General features: G+C 40.0%; 2 protein-coding genes across 2 annotated transcripts; both read left to right on the top strand.

Moving 5' to 3' along the window:
* The first annotated feature begins 549 nt into the window (after positions 1-549).
* On the top strand, positions 550-5,174 carry tagapa (T cell activation RhoGTPase activating protein a). Its single transcript, XM_072690406.1, has 10 exons — positions 550-630; positions 979-1,050; positions 1,188-1,247; positions 1,623-1,695; positions 1,905-2,071; positions 2,185-2,346; positions 2,469-2,578; positions 2,691-2,859; positions 3,008-3,116; positions 3,228-5,174. The coding sequence occupies exons 2-10, from the start codon at positions 1,024-1,026 to the stop codon at positions 4,301-4,303; spliced, it is 1,953 nt and encodes a 650-aa protein (XP_072546507.1). The 5' UTR covers positions 550-630; positions 979-1,023; the 3' UTR covers positions 4,304-5,174.
* Positions 5,175-5,332: 158 nt separating this feature from the next.
* Positions 5,333-20,067, top strand: ezra (ezrin a). Its single transcript, XM_072689493.1, has 13 exons — positions 5,333-5,688; positions 8,472-8,555; positions 9,368-9,463; positions 11,118-11,392; positions 11,824-11,907; positions 12,517-12,663; positions 13,008-13,104; positions 14,052-14,215; positions 15,104-15,234; positions 16,237-16,397; positions 16,832-16,924; positions 17,193-17,453; positions 18,995-20,067. Exons 1-13 carry the CDS (start codon positions 5,677-5,679, stop codon positions 19,157-19,159), a joined length of 1,770 nt encoding a protein of 589 aa, XP_072545594.1. The 5' UTR covers positions 5,333-5,676; the 3' UTR covers positions 19,160-20,067.
* The last annotated feature ends 1,886 nt before the right edge of the window (positions 20,068-21,953 follow it).

Raw genomic sequence — 21,953 nt, 5'->3', positions numbered from 1 at the left:
ACTAGCCAAGTTTAGAAACTGAAAATTCATGTTTTTAGAATACAGCATTGATAACAAATGGTTTGTGGTTTGAAACTCATGCTAATATGCATCAAAAGTGCAGGATCTTTATGATTAATTTAGGTTGTAGAGAGAGAGGGCCTACTCATCCAGCAATTTCTTTTGAACTTTGGTGGTGGGGTTCATTGGGTCGGTGTTCCCTGGCCTTAAAGCCACATTTTGTTTTCTTTATTGCCAAAAGTTGACATTTGAAGGGAACCCACAGACTATTAGCTTTGAACTAAACTTTATATATGCCACCTCTGAATGACGTTTATCTACACCTATGCGTTACTTCTCAGGTTCAATCTCACGTTTGGGTGATGTATGCATCACTTTCCACCCACCAGTGTTGTTGCCCTACATAGCTAAAAGGGGGGGTGTTAGTGGTGGGAGTCCGTGATGCTGCTTCCTGTCTCCATTGCACATCAGAATTTCCCTTCTGCCCACCCACTTTCATTTTGTAGTGTGTGATGGGCTGTTCTAGCTCAGTCTGCTTCAGTCCTGTGATGGTGTAGCGAGCTCTCGTTGTCAATGCAGCTGCTTTGACTAATTCTCCTGAGTTGAATCAAGGGACTGGATGGTCAAGAGGTGAGAAAATTTGTGTTATTTGCATACAGCTTCTCTGTGTTGGTGGGTGGTGGCCTAGAGCTGTACATTCATTTGTTTATTTGAAAAATGCCATGGTCCACCCTCCTCACAAATGAACATGTCATATGCTATATGTTAATTATGTAAGATATATATTCAAAATGCAGTTTAAGTTAAGTTCAAGTTAAATGTTGACAGTTATGCTTTAGTTTTTATATTTTAATACTCAAACAATGAATGTTAAAGTCACTTTATGCAATGCTTTAAATTATGCTAGTATTTGTGTGGTATATGTATATGTGCAGTTTATTTGTTAAGTTAAACATACTGTATATTTTTATTTCTCAGGTAAAAGAAAAGAGCATTTTGTAGACATCACACCACAGCGCACTTATGAAGGTGTTGAGTGGCCACGTTGTGGTAAGTTTTGACCTTTACCCAAACATTCCATCCAGAATACCTATTGTCTCCTAATGACATCAGTAAATTTCATTAGTACAGGTTTTATATGTTAGTTCATTGACAACATAATTAATAGTACTGCTCCTTTGTTTCAGACAAAATCCCAGGCTGAGGATAGCATGGAGCTCATCATCACGCCAACCTCCACGCCAGCTGTAAGTGTTGTTGGCTCTCACATCCTATGCACACAGTACCTCATAAGACTTCGTAGACCAGAAAATGTGAATAATGGTTCTCCACTGATCTGTAAAACAGCCTTTTTAATAGACTAAACCTCTTCCCACTGATTTTTTAACCAGCTGATTCTCAGACTGTCACTCTATCACTCCTGCATGGGCCGTGCTTTTAATAATCGGTCCTGGGAACACTGCGGGGAATGCTTGGGAAAAATTCTTGGGAAAACAGTTTTTGGGCATGTTTGAGTTATGCACTTTTGTTGACATCAGAGAAACTGTTTTTAGACAGGATAGTAGACAGGCTGGTATGAAACCGCTGGCACATCGCTTTATTCGTTCCTATGGTGATTTCAGGTTCATGAGAATTCGGGGCCCCCCCTACCTCAGCTGGCATTTGAGAGCAATTTGATCAACTCTTCCCACGCCGGTGAGTTATAAAGTCAACAATGTCAACACTGTTTTTGAACATTTTCAACATTGCTGTCGTAAGTATGGCATGCATGTTTGATGTATACAATCAATAAATACATTATTATAATTCTTTAATATTTTTGGGAACATACTATTAGTCTTCTGCTCATTTTTGAAAGTTGACTTATAGTTTTTTTTTTATTTTTTTTTTTTATGAATGTTTAGGGAAAGAAAATATCAACAAAAAACATTGGAGGAGACTTTTCCGGAGAGTTCAAGGCAAAAATATGGGTTCTGACTGTGCTCCTGATTCACCTCAAAAAAAGCTGCTCTATGAGAGAGCTCTGTCTGATGTTTGTGAAACAGATGGAAGTCCTCCCAAACCCATTATGGTAGGTCTCCAGTTCATGAAAGCATACAGCTTTATTCTGTGATCCTTAAGTATTAAACACAGTGTGAGAACTTGCTAATTACTGACTTTTCCTCACTCTGGATTGTTCTCCAGGACATTCTCTTAGTGTTGTGGAGAAAGGGCCCACACACACATGGACTGTTCAGGAAGGCTGGCAATGCCAAGCACCTGAGGGAGATCAAGGAGCAACTCAACAGTGGAGCAGAAGTGGGTCTGAAAAATGAGCCTGTGATTTTACTCGCTGATCTTCTCAAGGTAACGACTCAAGATGAAAATATGACTAGTGACACTTGAGTGTATTTTGTCCAATCTCTTTTAGAGTTGCTTGATAGTGTCCAAGTGTGGTAATGTCTTGTCTCCATTTCAATTACCTGTAGGACTTCCTGAGACACCTGCCAGGCTGTTTGCTGATGATGGAACATTCTGAAGCCTGGATGGCTGCAATGGAAATTCAAGATGTACACGACAGGTGTATTGCGCTCCAACTGTAAGTGTGTATTTTGGATCATAATAATGACACATGTCTTATCAGTTCAAATAAGATATTGAGTCTGAGTACAAATTTAAGCGTCTTATTCAATGTTTTTGTTTGCTTCTAGGGTGATTGAGAAGCTTCCAGAGCCCAACATACAGCTCCTGAAACATGTGATTGCTGTGTTGTACCACATAAGTCTCAATAAAGAAATAAACATGATGGATTCCAACAATTTAGCTGTTTGTGTTTCACCCAACTTGCTTCAAGCAGACAAGGTGGAGATGATAAAAAACGTGAGTGATTTTGTAAATAGTTTTATATATTAATAATATTAAATAGAATTCGGATCTATGCATTCAAACTGGGCTTTGAAATATTACCATATCTTCTCTTATTTGGTTTGGTATTTCACTAACCTCAATATCTCAATATGTTTTACAGGTCACAAACCTGACTCAGTTCCTCATTGACAACTGTTGTGAAATATTTGGTGAGGACGTACTGACACTTCTTGGTGGCTCGGATGAGGAAGAACTCAGTGATACCCAAGGTAGAATACTTTCCTTCTTGCTCATTTGAATTCCTTCATGGGGCAGTACGGTGGTACAAAAGAAGAAAAAGTGCTGTATTAATCGACCATGTTCTTTGTTCCTTCTGTCAGATTCCCTCCATCATGACTCTGCCTATGATAGCAATGACCCTGACGCTGATGGACACAAAGGAAGCCACACAGACATGTGTGCCATCCACTCTGACTCTGAGGAGAAAGCTCTCAATCACTTTCCAGCCTCCTCCTGCCCTGGGGCTGTCAGAAGACAAACCACTAAACCATTCATTCGAAGGTGCTCGGAGCCAACGATCGGCTTCAACAAGGATGCTCAAAAGCAGACCATCTTAACTAGGAGCCAAACAGAGATGGACTTTTATGAGCACCATTTGACAAAGCAAATATCCGATGAGTCTGTTCTGTTTAGGACAGGCAGCAGGGCGCTGAATTCACAGGGGAACACCAGTGCTATGCCTTCTGGTGAACCTCATCTTCAGAGTAGCCCTAAAGACTCTTGCTCTTCCCTGGACAGCACCTTCTCCAGTGCCTCCGAGAGCTCCATCAATGCCAGCTCCCCAATCATTTCACCCTCAAGCCAGCGGCGAGCCCTCCAACGCAAACAGTCCTTCCCCACTCGCCTAACTGCTCGTGGAAGTGTGTTCGGCGAGACCCCCAAAAAACGCTCCCAGTCGATGAAGGCCTCATGCTCTCGAACCAAGCTGACCTTTTCCCAAGGCAGACGAGTTGAGAAGGCCCTCCGCCACAGCCAGACCCTGCCTGGGGTGCTCCCCCTTGACAGGGACTTCTTTGCGCCACAACAGCCACGGCGCATGTCCAGCAGGGAAGTGTTCCATCAGGTGGACAGCAAGATTCCAAGTATGCCTCCGTCCTACGAGCAGGCCGTGCAGGACAACGCCCACACGCCACTCACACATCGAAGCTCATTGACTGTTGAGGCTGCCAGGTGTCTTTCAAAGAACACATGCTGTCAGTCCACATTCCCAACTTCAGATTCCTGCTCTGTGAAAGATGGCGACAGTGGAGAGAACAGCCTTATTTTGGCCACGTCTGCAAAGACGAGGCAGAGGTCCATATCTGAGAGCATGAACGAAGCATCTAACACCAGACTGTCACATTGTTGTGGTCAGCAGATGCTAGAGACTCTGAATGTCAGAGAATCGTATGTGTGACTTATGTTAAGTTTGTTTTTTTGTTTTTTCGTGTGTGTGTTTGTCTGTTTCAGTCTGTTGAATGTTTTGTCACAGATGTGTCTTATTTCCAGACAAAAATGCTTTAGGTAGTAAAGCAGGCATTAGTACGTACAACTTTGAATGGAATCGGAGCAGCTTCTAAGAAGTTTGAAAGATTGTGTAGAAAGTTGTTATAAAAACAAGAGTATCTGAACTTCAGATGTATATCTTTTGATTTGATCTACATTCAGCCTCTTACAGGATAGTCTGTTCCTGACTTATCTCGAGGCTAAATCACAGAGGTCTGTGGAGTGATCTCAGATAGCAACAAAACATGTCACTGAAAGGCACTTTGACAGAAAGCTACCACTACAAAGCATGAAAGGTATGGAGGACTGATGTCATGGTGCGTTAATACGATAAACCGCATACCATTCTGTGACCTGCGATAATTGAAAATAAGAAAAAAAAAGAAAAAAAGAAAAAAATGGTAGGCTTACATGCCTCTACCACTCCCAGCTATGACAGAAATAAGGGTGGATTTCCGAAACTGCAGTTGGACACACCAAACACATGATGATGTAGTGTCTATTGTTGACAGGACACACACCTACAGTAGGGAAAAAATGGCTCATGGTGTAAATATGCCAGGTGGTAAAAAAAAAGGAATACAACTATATATTAACAAGCTATATCTTGTTTTGGTTTGTGTTTGTGCGTTTTCCACCACTTCACACATTTCTATCACATTTATTCAATTTAAATCTCACATTTGGAAAAAAAAGAAGAAGAAAACTGTGAAAATGTTGTATGTGTATATTTTGTGTAAATACAGTGTTTACATGACCTACTATTCAATAAACCTCTGATATCAGAACACGGTGTGACTGTGCATATTTACTAGAAGCCCTGCAGTAGGAACTAAGTTACCTTACCAGTTTCAGTGTGCACTTGTTGGTCTCCGCCCATTAGCTAGAGACGGTCACTGCCGTTGTTGACACCGGGCTTTCTTTTTTTTTGCTCTGCGGAGGTTGGAGCTTGCTCTGTCAAAGGGCTCGCACACTCATCGGGACTGAACAAAGGTCGCTTTCCTCAAGGAGCTGAGCCAGGTAAACTGCGTGTTAAGTGGAGGCCTGGCACTCTTTAACTTGAACACGCTCTGGCTTTATCATAGCCATTATCGGGGCGAGGCTCTGACACCATCTATTGACAATGAGTCAGAAATGAGCCTCGAACCAACCGATCCTTACATGCGCAGATCATTCACTCGGCTTTCGTGAGCTGGAGGGGTAAAGCGAGGAATCTGGAAAGCTCATTCACTTCGACTTCTCTTTAAAGTTTTCAACACTCGAGCACACACAAGAGGACCGACCATGCCCAAGCCGGTGAGATATCGTCTCATTTTCTTCGCCTACCTGCTGTGTCGTAGTACCATTGGTTTCGTTTTGAAAAGATTGAGGCTTTAAAGGGGAATTAGTCTGGCGGTTAGGCGCATTAGCTTGCTACAAAGCTGTAATTAAGCTTTTTAATAGCCTGAAACAGGGGTCTGTTTTTCTGGATTATTTATGTAGAGCAGCGAGTAATCGCTTAGTATAAACTGTATACACAAGCTTAGGCTTTTGACTTCTTTAATCCTGCTCTACCGTGTTAAAGCCAGCAGGCATCCACCTGCATACATGACTTACCTGGTTGACAGGTTTACAGTTTTGCTCAATGTCATTGACACACTGTTGGTCAAACACTGATCTGTACTGTTCCAGTTTAAAATTTGGCCTTCAGTACTATTATATTATATTATATTTTATTTTATTATATTATATTATATTATATTATATTATAATATATCATATTGCATATTGGTAAGAGTTGAATACAAGTCAGAGAGACTTTATGTGGCATTATGTGCCCTGGTTGTAAAAAAACGAGATAAAGGGCTTTATGGCTGTCGCCTTTCTGCGATGTTAAAGTCATACTACACTTAAAAATGTCAGGCCTACATTTTATTTGGCATGGCTGATTGAAATTACAGAGACATAAAGTGCTTCACGGGTACATATATATATATATATATATATATATATTTTAGCACACCTCACCAAGAAGTAGATTTACACATTAACCAAACTCAGACAATGATGAGTTGAGGCCATGGCTCCATATTCAGAAGGGGTGAATGCAAGAAAGTAAAAGATTAGCTAACTGCCAATTGTCTGCCTCACACTGGTTGAACGTCAGGGTGTGATGTCATGTTACCATTGTCCTTAACCTTCAAAAGGTAGACCAGAATTGAGTCATGTTAATCTTGATCGTTGCCTTAATGCTGTAATGTCTTAAAGTATTAGACCATCTCAAATCTGACTATGAACTCAAGTGAGTTTTATACTTGTACAAATTTGAGCGGTGTTCTTTTATTGTTACATTTGCAGTAGTTTTACTTTTTTTTAGTAATTTAGTAATTATTCCCATCTTACTTGGAAACATTATAAATCCCACTTAAAAAGAGGCTCTTTCCCACTTCTAAAAGCAGTGAGTACTGTTAAAATTCCTTTCTTGGCCTGTTTGGAGCCTATACTGTTGAGTTGGAGAGCTTTAGGTTTCGGATTCCAAAGATACTCTATCACCCAAAGCACAATCACGAACAGGGAACAAAAGTCCCTGTGTTAGGAGCAAACATGCAGTGGAAATGATTTGAGCGGAGTAGTGTGTACACAGTGACTTGTGCCTTGTGGGAAAAAAAGAAAAAGCACCCTTGGTGCTCGAGGAGAAGGAGAAAGCCACCTCTTAGCAGTCATAGGTACTTCTGACGTAGACCGGGCCATTCTTCTGGCCTGATAAAGTTTGCAGCTCTGATAAATAGTTCACGGTTGCTCAGGGAGATGCTGACAACCGGATTAAACAGTGGCACTCACACCGGGCTTCCATAGTAGAAATAAATCCAGCCGAAGGAAAGCTTTGAAGATTATAGATTATGTCTGCCATGCTGACGCTGAGTTTATGAACGTGGATGTGTCTTTTGGGCACACATTTTTGAGTTATATGCTTCCCAAGCAGCACCATACCATATTTAATCATGAGAGGGAACATATTTACAGTGTTACTACGAGGACGCAGCCTTGTGACTCTGAGGAGCATGTAGTCTCAGGACTTGATGAAGGAATATGCTGTTTAAGACTTTTATAACAGCCCAGTGAACCTTGACAGAGCTTCAAAACCATTGTCAAAGTTGCACAACCTCTTTATGAACTCCGGTGCTGTAAAGATAATCCCCTTTGAACCCTTGTGCAACAAGTTAGAGTGTCAGCTTTTTCCCCAGCCACTACTATGAGTGTGAATTTTAAGCTCCTAAATTAAGAATTTGCTCCTGCTGTGCAATGAACAGCTTTCATGCTTTGCAGCCAATACACTATTGGTTTTGCTACCTATGAATGAGACCTTTTTCCTATTACAGTTTCACACTTACTGTATGGTTGTAGTTCTTGATTTTCTGGAGCACATGATGTAGTCAAACGAGAAGCCATTACCAGACATCCTCTTAAAGAATAAAAGTTCCCCAGGCTTCCAGAGTTTTCTCTTTAGCTTACGTGGTTTTGTGCTGCAGCCTAGTTGCACAGAAAAGGTCACGGCACACAGTTGACTCTTTCAGTTCTGTTGTGGATTGCTCATTATTTTAATAATGGCCACATTAAGCAGGGGACAGTATTTCTTCATAGAAGCACATAAGGCAATCTCTCATAAAGCATTGATTTTGAATATTTGTGTTACTATCTTACATCTGGCTCCATACTGTCTCATGTTGTTTGCATAAGTCATAAATTGCTGAAATGTTAACCATCCTACATTAACATATTGATATATGGTTGCTATCTAACAGCCTAACACCACCATGTACTTCTAAAAATGGTGACTTTACATAAGAAGTTTAAAATGTTCATAGCTTTTAACATAAGTCAGTGTAATTCGACTAGTCATTTTGGAGCATTCTGGTTGGTTCAGTTTACAGGAATTGTGCATACAATATAAAGGGCAGCTGTTGTGCTCAAATAACACATTAAGACTGTAATAAAATAGGATGGTTCTGACATGACAGTAACAAAAAAACAACCACTCTCGCTGTCTTAGCCTCCCTCTATCTGGATCTTCTTGTTTCTAATGAGTTTGCTCTCCTCAGGTCAATGTCCGCGTCACCACAATGGACGCCGAGCTGGAATTCGCAATCCAGTCGGTCACTACAGGCAAGCAGCTCTTCGAGCAGGTGAGTTCCAAGCTGGTTCTGCGGCCCTCATCGGGCCTAAAGATTGGAGACAGATATTAACAGGCTTGATGACTGTAGCGGAAAGGCATGTGTGGAATGGCCACCCATCTGATCTCATCACGCAACAGTTGCAAATTCCACCCTTTTTGCGATCTGAACGGCCTCCTGAGCAAGCGTGTGGTGGAGGTGGGCGGATATTAGGCTCGAAATCCGCTTCCTCATGAAACAGTGAAGAAAGGTGGTGACAAAAGTGGAAGCTCCGAAAGGAACAGCGCACAGTTACATATTGTCAGCGGTCGCTCGACATGTGCCAAAGGGGCAGTTTCTGGGTGTAAATCATTTCACCAATGTTGTCCAGCCCAGTAACTCTGGGCAACAGGGTTAAAATGTCAGGTTTATGGCATGATTTGTCTCATGATATACTGCTCTTAGGCGGGGGACTCCAGCCATGGCCATTCCACCGCAGGTGTAACCGATAAGAGGTGGGGAGGTTCCCCTGCAAATAGCACTGATGATCAGTTGATGAGTAGTTCTTGGACTGCATTGATTAGTTCAGAATCGATTTAGAGCTGTGCAGAGGAGAACACCCTTTTGCATATTTCTCAACAGCTCCTCTCAAACCACTCCCGTCTTTATTCTTTATGACCACTGGTCCTTCAACTTCAGGCGTGCCCCACCCTTTCCACTTGACACAATAACTAGAGCTGAAATGACTAAAATGGAAGAATCATTTTCTACATGTTTGTCATTGTGTCACTGGTTTGAAATTACGCGAGGTTCTCTGCAGTCAACGTACAGTGTTTGTGCCTCAGGTGGTCAAGACTGTGGGCTTACGTGAGGTGTGGTACTTTGGGCTGCAGTATATGGACAACAAAGGGTATCTCACCTGGCTGAAACTGGAGAAAAAGGTACATATTTACAGTGTTTGTCCTCCAGGGACAGAATCATATTACAGGTGTTCCTTTGCATGTTATATGTACGCTGTTCAAAAATAATGCAGAAGAAGAACCAACTTTGGTTCCATAAAGAACCAAGTTTTTAGCAGCGATGTGTGATTGTGAAGAACTTTTTAAAGATCTAACGAATGTTAATTCAGAGTAAAGGATATTTAGAAGTTTTTAGACCAATGTATAGGTTCTTCACTCTCACACATCTCTTTACAAACATAGTTCCTTGAGTGTTGCCATAGAAGAACCAACTTTGGGTTCATAAAGAGCCATGTTTATAACAGAGATGTCTGAATGTGAAGAACACTTTAAAGGTCTAAAGAAACCTGGCCTATTGCAAAAGGTTCTTTAACAATTTAAAGTTCACACTCTCACATCTATATTACAGACATAGTTCATTGAGCGATGCCATAGAACAGCCACTTTGGGTTCTATAAAGGTACCTTTTAAAGATCTGAAGAACCTTATCTTGATGTAAAGTTTCTTCACAAATTTAAAGGTTCTTCACACTTACATGTGTCGATTACATATAGATTTTTTTAGAACAATGTATAGGTTCTTCACACTCTCCGATCTCAATTACAAACATAGCTCCTTGAGCAATGCATTAGAACAACCACTTTTGGTTCTATAAAAACAATGTTTGTAATAGAGGTGTGTGAGTGTGAAGAACCTTTTCAAGATCTGAGGAACCTTCACTTGATGTAAAGTTTCTTCACAAATTGAAAAGTTCTTCACACTCACACATCTTTATTACAAACATATTTCCATAATGCCATAGAACAACCAACTTTGGTTTAATACATTACCATGTTTGTAATACATATAAGCAAGTATGGAGAACCTCTTAAAGGCCTTAAGAATCTTGACTTGATGTGAAGTTATTTTCCACTTTAAAGGGTTTTTGCACTCTCTACTCTATACATTTTTATTACAAACATGGTTTCTTAAACAGTACCATAGAAGAACCAAATTTGGTCTGATAAAGAAACAAGTTTGTAATAGATATAGACATTGTAATAGATATGTGTGAAAAAACCTTTAAAAGTCTGAAGAATCTCCACTTCTTCACCAATTCAAAGGTTCTTTACACTCTCATATCTGTCTTACAAACATAGAAAAAGCAAAAGTGCTTCTTCTTTGGCATCGCTCATAGAACCATTTGGAGCACCTTTATTTTAAAAAGCTGAGCTGGAGCTAATTTGTTACAGTTCTGAAGGGACTGGATGAAGAGAAGTGCTGTACTGAAGAAAATGTGAGCATAAATGCTAAAACACAGCCATGTCCTGCTCCCATCCATTCAGATCTCTGGTCACATGAATGTGCGAGTTGATTAGTGACCTATTCTGGCTGGTTTCCCGGACACAAATAGAGCTTAGTCTTTGACTAAATTACAATGTCACTGGTTAGACTCCATTGAAAAACCATTGTTGTCTAGAGCCACGCTTAATGTGTGCCCAGGAAACCAGCTCTGCCAGTATGAGCACAAGCACAGGCATCTATGTCCCCTGCCTGCTGTGTTACGTAATCTGTGACAGTCGTCTGTATACTGTGTCCAATGCAAAAAAACTGCCAACCATGTGTCAAATTAATGGTGTTTTTTGTGTTGACCTAGGTTTTATCTCAGGATGTGAAGCGTGAGAACCCCCTGCAGTTTATGTTCCGGGCTAAGTACTTCCCTGAGGACGTAGCCGAGGAGCTGATCCAGGACATCACCCGCAAGCTCTTCTTCCTGCAGGTGAAAGACGGCATCTTGAGCGACAATATCTACTGCCCCCCGGAAACAGCCGTCCTGCTGGCCTCCTACTCTGTGCAGGCTAAGTTTGGAGACTTCTCCAGGGAGAACCACAAGGCTGGCTACCTCACGTCTGAACGGCTGCTGCCTCAGAGGTAAGTGATTCCAGAGCTGGGGTAATTTACCGGGTTTCATTTTCACATTAGCCTCTTAACCACTTAATAAGACTGTTTTTAATCTCAAGACTTTTCAGTATTCAGTAGATACTACATAATTATGAGATATAATTGTGACTGTTGCTAAAACAGCTCCATAACTAAAAGCCACTTTAGCTAAATGAAATGAAATTATATTATAAGTTTTTTTGGGCCAGTTCTAGTGAACATTCATTACAAAAAGTTCTCACACTGTAAAGGGAAACTAGTATTTTCCAATAGTGTTAAAAAAAGGTTTTGATATGACAGCATAATGTTATTAATAATTTTATTTAGTTTGTTTGCAGCCACAAAAGAACAGCAGATGGAGCAGTGTTTTAGGTGTTTTAGATTAGATATCATTATAATGGCTTAATATCTTCTGTCCACAGAGTGCTTGACCAACACAAACTCTCCAAAGAACAGTGGGAGGAGAGGATCCAGGTTTGGCATGAGGAGCACAGAGGCATGCTGAGGTGAGTCTTGCATGCGCTCACTCCATAAAAGATACATACACTATATGGAAAAAGGTATTGGGACACCTGCTTAGTTTATCCTGCTGGCATTGGAGTAACTGTCTCTACTGTCCAGGGAAGGCTTTCTACTAGGCTTTGGATCATTGCTATGAGTATTTGATTGGATTCAGTGACAAGGGCATTAGTGAGGGCAGGATGTTGGATGATCACCACCCCACCTTATCCCAAAAGTATTGGATAGAGCACTACCATTCCAGAGAAATACATCCCCATAAGCTTTTTACCCTACTACCCCACACCTGGCATTAGGCATGGTGCCAGTAGATTTATGTTTATCTTCTCCAGAGAGTCCAATTCTATTGACAGTACTTCACTACAAAGACTTGACTAGGCTGTGTGTGTGTGTGTGTGTGTGTGTGTCTGTGCAAATCTTCAAAAGAACCTTCTTAACTTTCAACGTAAAGTAATGTATCAGGTCATTTAGGATCAGTCTTGATCCTAAATGGCCAATTTCTGGTCAATTTCTTATAAAACTGAACAGCTAATGTTTTTAAATAATGTAAAAACATTCAAGGCCTAATGATACACATGTTCCTTTTTTGTCCCCAGGGAAGATGCTATGCTGGAGTACCTAAAAATTGCACAGGATCTGGAGATGTATGGTGTCAACTACTTTGACATCAAGAACAAGAAAGGAACAGAGCTGTGGCTGGGTGTGGATGCTCTTGGACTTAATATCTATGAGAAAGACGACAAGTAAGCATTTAATTGTCATCTATTCTTAAACACACTGACCTTCTGGTCATCAGCAGCTGCTGGCTTTAGGATACGTAGGTTCGTGCGGGGCATGTACTAGGGTCAGTGTGCCGGCAGTCATTGCCATTGGTCTGTGACCCCTGGAGTCAACTCAAGTCAGCGAAGCTGTGTTGATCTGTGGGACGAGTAAATATGGCTCCTGTTATTGAGAGTTCATTGCACCCTAAGGCCCCGATGTACCCACTATACCTGTGATTTATGTCATGCGCTCAAAAAAGGAGGATTTAACTGATGAATTCTATTAAAGCTTCTGAACATGTTTGTATTGTTTTTCTGTTCCATAGACTGACACCAAAGATCGGATTTCCTTGGAGTGAAATCAGGAACATATCTTTCAACGACAAGAAGTTTGTCATCAAACCCATTGACAAAAAGGCTCCCGTGAGTAAAATCTTGAGTAAAGTCTTGATTCAGTGAGGGGGTTTTCTGTTTAACAGAGTGAGAAACACAACACATTTGTTTGATTTTTATCACAACTGGGTTCTATGAATAGTAATGACTCATTCGTATATATCACAAGTCATAAGAAAAGCCACACCTTGAGTTCATTGTGCTTATCAGTGTTGTTGTAGGAAAACCTTGTAACAATTTTTTATACCATTTAAAAACATTAGTGGGTGTAGTGAACATTCTCCAGATGAGTGGACGAATTGAAATGGCTAGAAATGATCTCAAATGATGCATTATACTGTAACTTACACTCTTAAAAATAAAGGTGCAACAATGGGTTCTTTAATGATGCCAAAAAAGAATCATTATTGGTTTGATAAAGAGACATTTTGGTAAAAGAGAAACGAGTGTGAAGAACCTTTATATTGGTATTGGTAAACCTTGATAAATCTTGGTTCTTTACACACGTCTCATTTACAAAAATGCTTCTATATGGATCCAAAATGGTTCTGCTGTAGCATCATTCAACAAACCCTTTTTTGCACCTTGTGTAACTTGCATCAGAGCTAAGAAAATTGTCACACAGTATGAAGCTACCATTTCAGAGATCCAAACTGTGTGGCACAGACATTGTGAATACTGATGTCTTAATATCTTTGGATCGGACATTGCTCCTACCAGTAGCCTGCCAGACTCACACTGTTACATCATTGTTTGGCCCCAAGATACAATAGCTGACTTCAATTATTACAGACATTCCTCGACTATACAGTCGTGCCTGGAGTAGCTCAGAGCAATTTCAATTTGCCACCCCAAATTTAACTCAACAGTGGCTTTTGTCTAGTCTGCATCACTGCTAACTCAAACAGGGCTCACTGATTCCCTCAACTTAGGAACACATTTAAACTTCTCTGGCTCTGTGCCTCTCGCCCTCTCAGGACTTTGTGTTCTACGCTCCCCGCCTGCGCATTAACAAGCGCATCCTACAGTTGTGCATGGGCAACCACGAGCTGTACATGCAGCGCAGGAAGCCTGACTCCATCGAAGTGCAGCAGATGAAGGCCCAGGCCAGAGAGGAGAAACACCAGAGGCAGATGGAGAGGTCTGGTCTTATTTTTGTGTTTATATTCATATTTTTATTACATTTAAGAGGTCCATATTATGGAACATTTAATTTGCCAAAAACAACTATTTTGAATTAATTTGTGAATAATTTTGTGATTGTCACAAAAGACATATTTAAATGTTTCCCCGAGCCCACTGCAGTTCGCTTTGAGGTGTGTTTATTATTTCTTTTTTCTAATCATATTTTTTATTATATTATTTATTTTTTAAAATCATATTTCATGCCAAAGTCCATAAACTGGACAAAACAAAAAAGTTTTTTTTTATTATAATTTTTGTGATGTCACAAAAGTCACCCCACTACAGTTTGCTTTGATGTGTGGCTGTTATTGTATTATTTGTATTTCTATTCATATTTTTAATTACATTTAATGGGCCCATATTATGGAAAGGTGAATCTTTAAAATAAAAGATTGATGTAGTTTTACATATATGATTCACTTTAGAGACCATGACCTGAAATTCAAAAACGTCCTGTTTTGAATTCATTATTTATATTTGGCAACACTTGTTGATTTTAAATGTGCTTTATAAATAAAATTCACTCAACTTCCGTCAACACTGCACAGCATTTAGGTCAGCAGCAAAGTGCACAACCAAAACACAGTGCACGACAGCACTGGCCCTCTTTGCATGAGACAGTGGGATGTGTTGTTTTGGTCTGTCAGCCTTTGTGTATGGAACAATATTGCTGTACTGAACCGCTTTTGATTATGTGCCAGTACTTCAGCCATAGCTGAGTGCACATATTGTGTTATGCGTGTGTTAATTATATTGTTCATCACATTCAATGCTCATCACTGTATCTAAATGATGCTCTTGTGATAACGGTGGCTATGCTAATGGTGGATTTTTGCATTTTCAGGGCTCAGCTGGAAAATGAGAAGAAGAGGAGAGAAACCATTGAGAGAGAAAAGGAAGAGATGGAGAGAGAGAAACGAGAGATGTTAATGAGGCTTTCTCAGTTCGAAGAGCAGGCCAGGAAAGCTGAGAGAGGTACAGATCTCCTTAAATCCCTTATTAAATTACTGATCACTAATTCTATTAAATAACTGTCAAAGGGACTGCTGTTTTTTCTCACTAAAAAGGTAATTGCATATTAGACCATCATTAAAGGATTTACCAAAAGAGAAATCTAATTTACACAAGTATCCCATTACCCCAGACATAGCTGATCAACCAGTACATGTTTGGTGTCTAAAGTTAGAATGCTAATGTAGCTAATGGAAGTAATGGAAGTCTAGGTCAAATATTTTATGGTGTAGACTTCCACTACATGGCCCTTGTAGCGCCACTTCAGAACAAAAGAAGGAAACCTGAAACATCAGCCAAATATTGACTGATCAACTGTTTGAAATAAAGAGAAACAAATCAGGCTTTTCTCTCAACTATTTCTTTAAGGAAGATAAAAAATTAAACCTGCACAATGTTGACAGCTTACAGAGACTGCAATCTCACTCAGTTTCACTTGTAGTGACATTTAGATATCCTAAAAAGTCTAATAAGAGTATATAACTGCTTCTTGAATACCCACAAATCCACACAGGCCACCTGACCCCAAAAAAGAGGCCATATTAAAAATCCCCAAAATAATATACAAGGAAGATCATAGAATGATTTTTATGTGAAAATGCCACATTATTTCCATTAATTTTCTGAATTTTTTTGAGAAAAAATGTTAAATGTGCAATAGTATTTCTACATGTTTTTCACCAATAAATTAGGCACTAAAATTCAGAAAATATGCAATAATTGTGCATTAAAATGCCCTGAAGTGTGTTTTCTGGTCTGAAGAAGTGCATTCCACTCGAAAACTAGCAAAATATATAATTATATAATATATAATTATAAAAATATAATATAATACTTTTTTTGTATATCATTAGAGTATATATTTTATGTCTCCTCCACTCCGTCAATGTTTATCGGTTTCGCAACTTAATGAAACGTTATGAAGTAACTGCTGCCCCCTGCTGATGGAGTGTGTGCATTGCGCAGACCTGCGGGACCAGCTGGAAAGGGCTAAACGGCTGGAGGAAGAGAGGAGGAAGGTAGAAGAGGAGGCTGCTCGTCTGGAGGCTGAGAGACAGGCAGCTCTTCTGGCTAAAGAGGAGCTGGCCAGGCAGGCTGAGGACCAGGCCAAGAGCCAGGAGCAGCTGGTGAGCATGGGGAGGGTTCCCCCAAACTAAAAGCAGTCCAGCTGGTACACACTAACACAAAGGGTTTTTCCTTTTTACTCAAATCCTTACACATGAGAAAATACTCTCTCGGAAATTAAATTACGCTCTTTGGAGTGATGCCATAAAAGAACCGCTTTCGGTTTCCTAATAAGTCTTTTTTTTTGTAAATGAGATGTGTGAGCTTTGAGATGTGTGAAAAAGAACCGTCACATAATGTAAAGGATCTGTCAGTTAAACAGTACATTCAATCCACAAACTCTGTAAGCTTTATTTTTTAAAGGGTACAGCTTCTCCTCTCTCTTGTGCTAGAAGCAAATTTCACTCGGGTTGGGCTGACTGAGGACATGAAGTCAGATCTGGCTTGTCTGTGTGAACTTAGGGTCATTTCTGTTGCTTCCTCTATTTTCCTGAAGGCTGCAGAACTGGCTGAATACACTGCAAAGATCGCCCTGCTGGAGGAGGCCAAGAGAGTAAAGGAAGAAGAGGCAAACGAATGGCAGAACAGGGTAAGCATAACCAGCAGTGCAGTAGTGCATATACACAGGCCCTTTTCTACCATATGTTTTGTTTAAACTTAAAGCACCTTCACCTTCATCCTATCACAAGTTGCATAACCAGCACATGCCTTTGTGTATTACAATGCTTTCTGCTGTAATTATTTTTCTGCTGTGGTGCTCTACAGCCACTCATAAAATGAATATATTGCCATCTAGTAACTGGGTAATATATTGAAGCAGTGTGAGAATGAAGCACAAACACTTTCTTGTGTCTTAGGCTAAGGAGGTGCAAGATGACCTGATGAAGACCCGTGAGGAGCTGCAGCTGGTGATGACTCCCGCTCCAGTGGCGGCTCCAGCCATGCTCGTGGTGGAGGACGTTCATACGGAGGAGGTCGAGGTCGAGCAGGAGGACCACGACGAGAACATGAGGACCTACAGCGCTGAGCTCCTGGTGGAGACCATCAAAGACAACCGCAACGAGGAGGAGCGTCTCACAGAGGCTGAGAAAAATGAGCGTGTGCAGAGACAGCTCATGGTGAGATATACACCCACACACACGTATACATACAATGTGGTGGAGTAGTCCTGGGCCAACTCAGGACATTGCGGTGCAGATTCTGTTTATTTATAGGGTTGTTCTCATATTATAGATGACATATTAACACGATGAAGAGTAAGTGACATCAGTTGATGATATATGAACTGAGTATGATGATGTGCTATGTATCTTTGAGCTATTTTGGATAGAAAACTGAGAAGGATGTCCATTTTGCACAGGTTTCGCAGAGTGACTCTTAAATTATTCGTAGCTTGGTTAAACTCATTCTTCATAGGAAAACCTTTTGTTGATGGTACCTTAAAAACGTTTAAATGATTCTGTACAGTACTCAAAAGGGTCCAACTATTGTCTTTCACTATTGAACCTTTGTTTCAGTACACTAGGGGTGCCTAAAGGCTAGGTTTTTGTTCATTGATTTTGAACAGACAGCTGCTCAGGTTACAGTTTGTTCTAGCTAGTGTCGTGCAGTGCTGCCTGAGGCAGCCTGTAGCGTGTTAGGCAGCAAAATGTAAACAGTGAACATATGCTCTCGCATAGGTCTTATTTTTATATAGGCAATAAGTCACAATTCTTCAACTACAAAACTGAAAGCATCACTTATGCTAGAAATTTACAAAATTAATAGAATTAAAAAGAAGAGTTTGGAGGAGATTTTTAATGTTTATCAGTTAGGCTATATCTAAACATTCAAAGCTGCCCCACAGAAAAGACTTGCAGATTTGACCAAAGCAGGCGTCCTGTGTGTATTTTACACTCTCCATAATCAGATGCCAATCAGCTTGCTAACAGCTGACAGCTGAAATATTTCATAGAATAAATGTATTCAGTATTTTAACTGGTTTACCAGTTTCTCAAAAACCTGATTGGCCTAGCGTTAGCTTTAAGCCTTTTTTTATCTTAATTTCCATATTCTACAAAAGTACATTTACATTTAGCCTTCAAAGAGTTTTGCTGGTGGGCTTGGTTGATCTGTTAATTTATAGGGTGTTTGTATGTGAGGAGTCAGGACTGTTACATAACAGTCTTTGGGTTTTGTAATTTGCCTGTTTTACAGTTCTTGTTTTAGTAATGCTTGATTTTCTTGTGAATGTGGAGACAACAGTGTTCGAGATTAATGATATGTCACTGCCATGTACCAAACTCTCATTATTCAGCTTTGCCATGGTAAAGTTTGACATTCTAGGGCAAATACATTATTAATATATACTGTATATAGACTATTTTTGCATGTCTTATAGTTTTTGTGAAGTCATATTAGTATTTGTTTACAAATATCCACAGTTTTTTAGTTGATTACTGTATTCAATTTTATTTCTCATCTTATTCCTAACCAGAGCGTAACTGATATGCCCTACACCCTGTTCTTGTTGGCCTTGCAGTTAAGCTAGATCACTTTTGCCACAATCTCTAGAAGCAGGAGCGTTTCGGGGGCAGATTGCCTCACAGTCTCTTTGGATATAAGTAAATCTATTTATTTATAGCTGCTTATAAATAACCTTGGTGGAATTGTGCCATAGGCCCTGAGCTCCGAGCTGGCTGATGCGCGGGATGACACCAAGAAGACCCAGAATGACATCCTGCACATGGAGAACATGCGTGCCGGAAGGGACAAGTACAAGACCCTCCGCCAGATCCGCATGGGCAACACCAAGCAGAGGATAGATGAGTTCGAAGCCTTGTAGAGACTGATCACATCTCTGAACAACCACAGCAAACACCCTGCTAGCTACTGGGGTGTGTCTGTAACATTATTGCAGATGGTTTCACTTTACGATAGGTATCCAAGCACCTCTTATTTAGTCTTTCCTTATGTTATTTAATCTCTGTTGGGCCATTTGGACAGGCTTGGATTTTTATGCCATGAAAGGAGAAGGGTGAACTACAGCAGTTTTGGGTGGATGAGCATAGCGGTAGCCATTAGAGGAAAGGCACAGACATTACAATCCACCAGACGTTTTCTCAGAATACAAACCAGTGTATTGGCACCATAAACTGTTTTATACTTTTTAGCATCTTATTATGGCACTTGGTGTTAAGGTTAGACCACTACATTGACTTGGCTAAACATCCCTGTTAGGCTGAGATCATATTCATGTCAGTTGTGCCATAGCCTTTTAAAGCAAAGTTTTAAGGTTGGGATCCTCTTTTATTTGTTATTGTTGTTCTTTTTGTTTTTTAGCTTAGTGCTAAATTGCTGCCATCCTGAATGTGATCTATGGAAGTCATCATCCTGTCATAGATTGAGTCAATGTAAACAATGCTGAATACACTAATACATTCAGTTTCACTTGCAGTTGGATATGGAGTGGAGTGAAAATGAAGAACAGTTTTTTTCTTGGTCATTTGATTCTCCAAGCCTTTTGATCAGTGCCTTAATGAAGGTCAGCAAATGTATAAATCATTGAGTCAATATGTCTATGAATTCTTTTTTGAATGATTTGAATTGCTGGATATGTCCTAATTTTAAATTTTTGTTATAAAGTATCACATTAACAGTAAAGGCTCGGATGCCCTTCATACAACCCTAAACATATATTATTGTGCCACATGGGCCAGAGAGGGAGTCTTTTTTTTTTTTTTTTTTTTTTTTTAGAAAATAAAGAACCACAATCCAGGTGCTGTCTGATAAAATAGATGTCTGTATAGATGTCATTTTATTTCAGAATGTGGAGACCATTCAGTCTCTCTTGCTTTCTCTATTTGTCCTCCAGCTATAAGATGAAGATCTACTCTGACATGCGCACTGGTGTTCAGTGAACCTCATAAAAGCCAGATCATAATGCAGTGGGAGAGAGTGTGCGTGTGTAAGCGTACAAAGGGACGCCGCTATTGACTGAAGGACTAAAGGACCAGATTACTAATTATGTTGCTAGACAACAACTTAGGACACCTGGAAACCATATCAGGTTAAATATGTGCTCAGTCAACACTGGTTCATTCGCTGCAACTGTGCAACGCTCTGAGTTTCTTGGAAAAAAGGACCTTTTAGTGGCCATTTGGCTATTAGGACAGGGGCAATTCTGTCATTCAATTGGAGAAATCTGAATGGTAAAAAAGGTTTAGTGTAACTATACGCATAACTTCAAATCAACAACTTTACAGAAAAAGGAAAAGGCTTAACTTTCAATGGAAACCAAGATAACTGACAAAATAAAATAATTGAATTCCATGTTGGAGCGTTTTTGTTGGTCCATTAATCATGGACTTGATTGAGAATGATGTCAGAAAGCCAATGAACATAGCTTTTGTGTGACAGTGAAAATATGTATCGCTGCTGTCCAATGAAAACCATGTATCTCCATTTTAGTTTTTAGTTTTCTCTCAGTTTTGTACCCTGTATCGGCTCTGTACACTGTGGACATAATTCTGGATGAATGGACCAATAGAAATGCTCTAAATTACTTGGAATAAACTTCTATTTTACATTCACTTACATTCTCCTCTAAAGTCACCATTTTGGAGATGAAAATCAAACAATAGATCTCCATTAATTGTGTGTAATAATGAGACATGACACAGGGAAAAAAAAGTACTGAACATGCTTACTGAAATGTATTTAATACTTTGTGCAAAAGCCTTTGCTGGTGATGACAGCTTCAAGATGCATCCTGTATGGAGAAACTAGTCACATGCTTTGCTCAGGTGTGATTTTGGCCCATTCTACCACACAAACTCTCTTCAAATGCTGAAGGGTCCATGTGCTCCTTCTATGAACTCTATAAATGATCTTTAGTTCCTTCCATAGATTTTCAGTTGGATTGTCTGAGCCGTTCTAGCATCTATTTTTTTCTTTCTCTGAAACCAATTGAGAGTTTCCTTGGCTGTGTGTGTTTGGGATCATTGTCTTGCTGAAATGTCCACCCTCGTTTCAGCTTCATCATCCTGTAGATGGCAGCAGATTTTTTTTTTTATCAAGAATGGCTCGATACATTTGTCCATTCATTCTTCTTTGAGTTATGTGAAGCGTACCAGTGCCATATGCTGCAAAACAGGCCCACACCATGATATTCCTACCCCCAAACTGCACTGTTGATATGGTGTTTTTGGGGTGATGTGCAGTGCCTTTTGACCACCAAACATGGTGTGTATTATGGCAGACTGCATTCTCTCAGTATTTCACAGGCTTGTCTAATTGTTGTTGAGCTGAACTTTAACTCACTTCAACATGACTTTTCTTCAGAAATCTTGTGGAGAGCACCTGGTCGTGGCCAGTTTAGAAATTCTTCTGTAACCACTGCCATCAGTATGTTTTGCAACAATAAGTTTGCGAATAGAGCTCACTGGTTTTACCCATCATAAGATGTTTCTTGTGTGGCACCTTGGTAATGAGACACCTTTCTATAGGCCAACAGTTGAACCAGCTGATATTAATTTGCACAAAGTGGCAGAATTGCTTTCCAATTATTGATAGATTTCAGCTGGTCGTGACTTTCTATGGCTTTTTGCACTTCTCTTTCTTCATGTGTTCAATACTTT

This window comes from Salminus brasiliensis, chromosome 10 (assembly GCF_030463535.1).
Source record: "Salminus brasiliensis chromosome 10, fSalBra1.hap2, whole genome shotgun sequence".
In the NCBI taxonomy this organism is placed as follows: Eukaryota; Metazoa; Chordata; class Actinopteri; order Characiformes; family Bryconidae; genus Salminus; species Salminus brasiliensis.
The sequence above is the reverse complement of the archived record's forward strand: the minus strand, read 5'-3'. Positions and strand labels throughout refer to the sequence as shown.

Coding starts and splice junctions, on each gene's coding strand:
- ezra (XM_072689493.1), top strand. Junction 8,556..9,367: donor GCAAGCAGCTCTTCGAGCAG/GTGAGTTCCAAG, acceptor TTTGTGCCTCAG/GTGGTCAAGACTGTGGGCTT. Junction 13,105..14,051: donor CCATTGACAAAAAGGCTCCC/GTGAGTAAAATC, acceptor TCGCCCTCTCAG/GACTTTGTGTTCTACGCTCC.
- tagapa (XM_072690406.1), top strand. CDS start 1,024: ATGAAGGTGTTGAGTGGCCACGTTGTG. Junction 1,248..1,622: donor CGCCAACCTCCACGCCAGCT/GTAAGTGTTGTT, acceptor TGGTGATTTCAG/GTTCATGAGAATTCGGGGCC. Junction 3,117..3,227: donor AGAACTCAGTGATACCCAAG/GTAGAATACTTT, acceptor TCCTTCTGTCAG/ATTCCCTCCATCATGACTCT.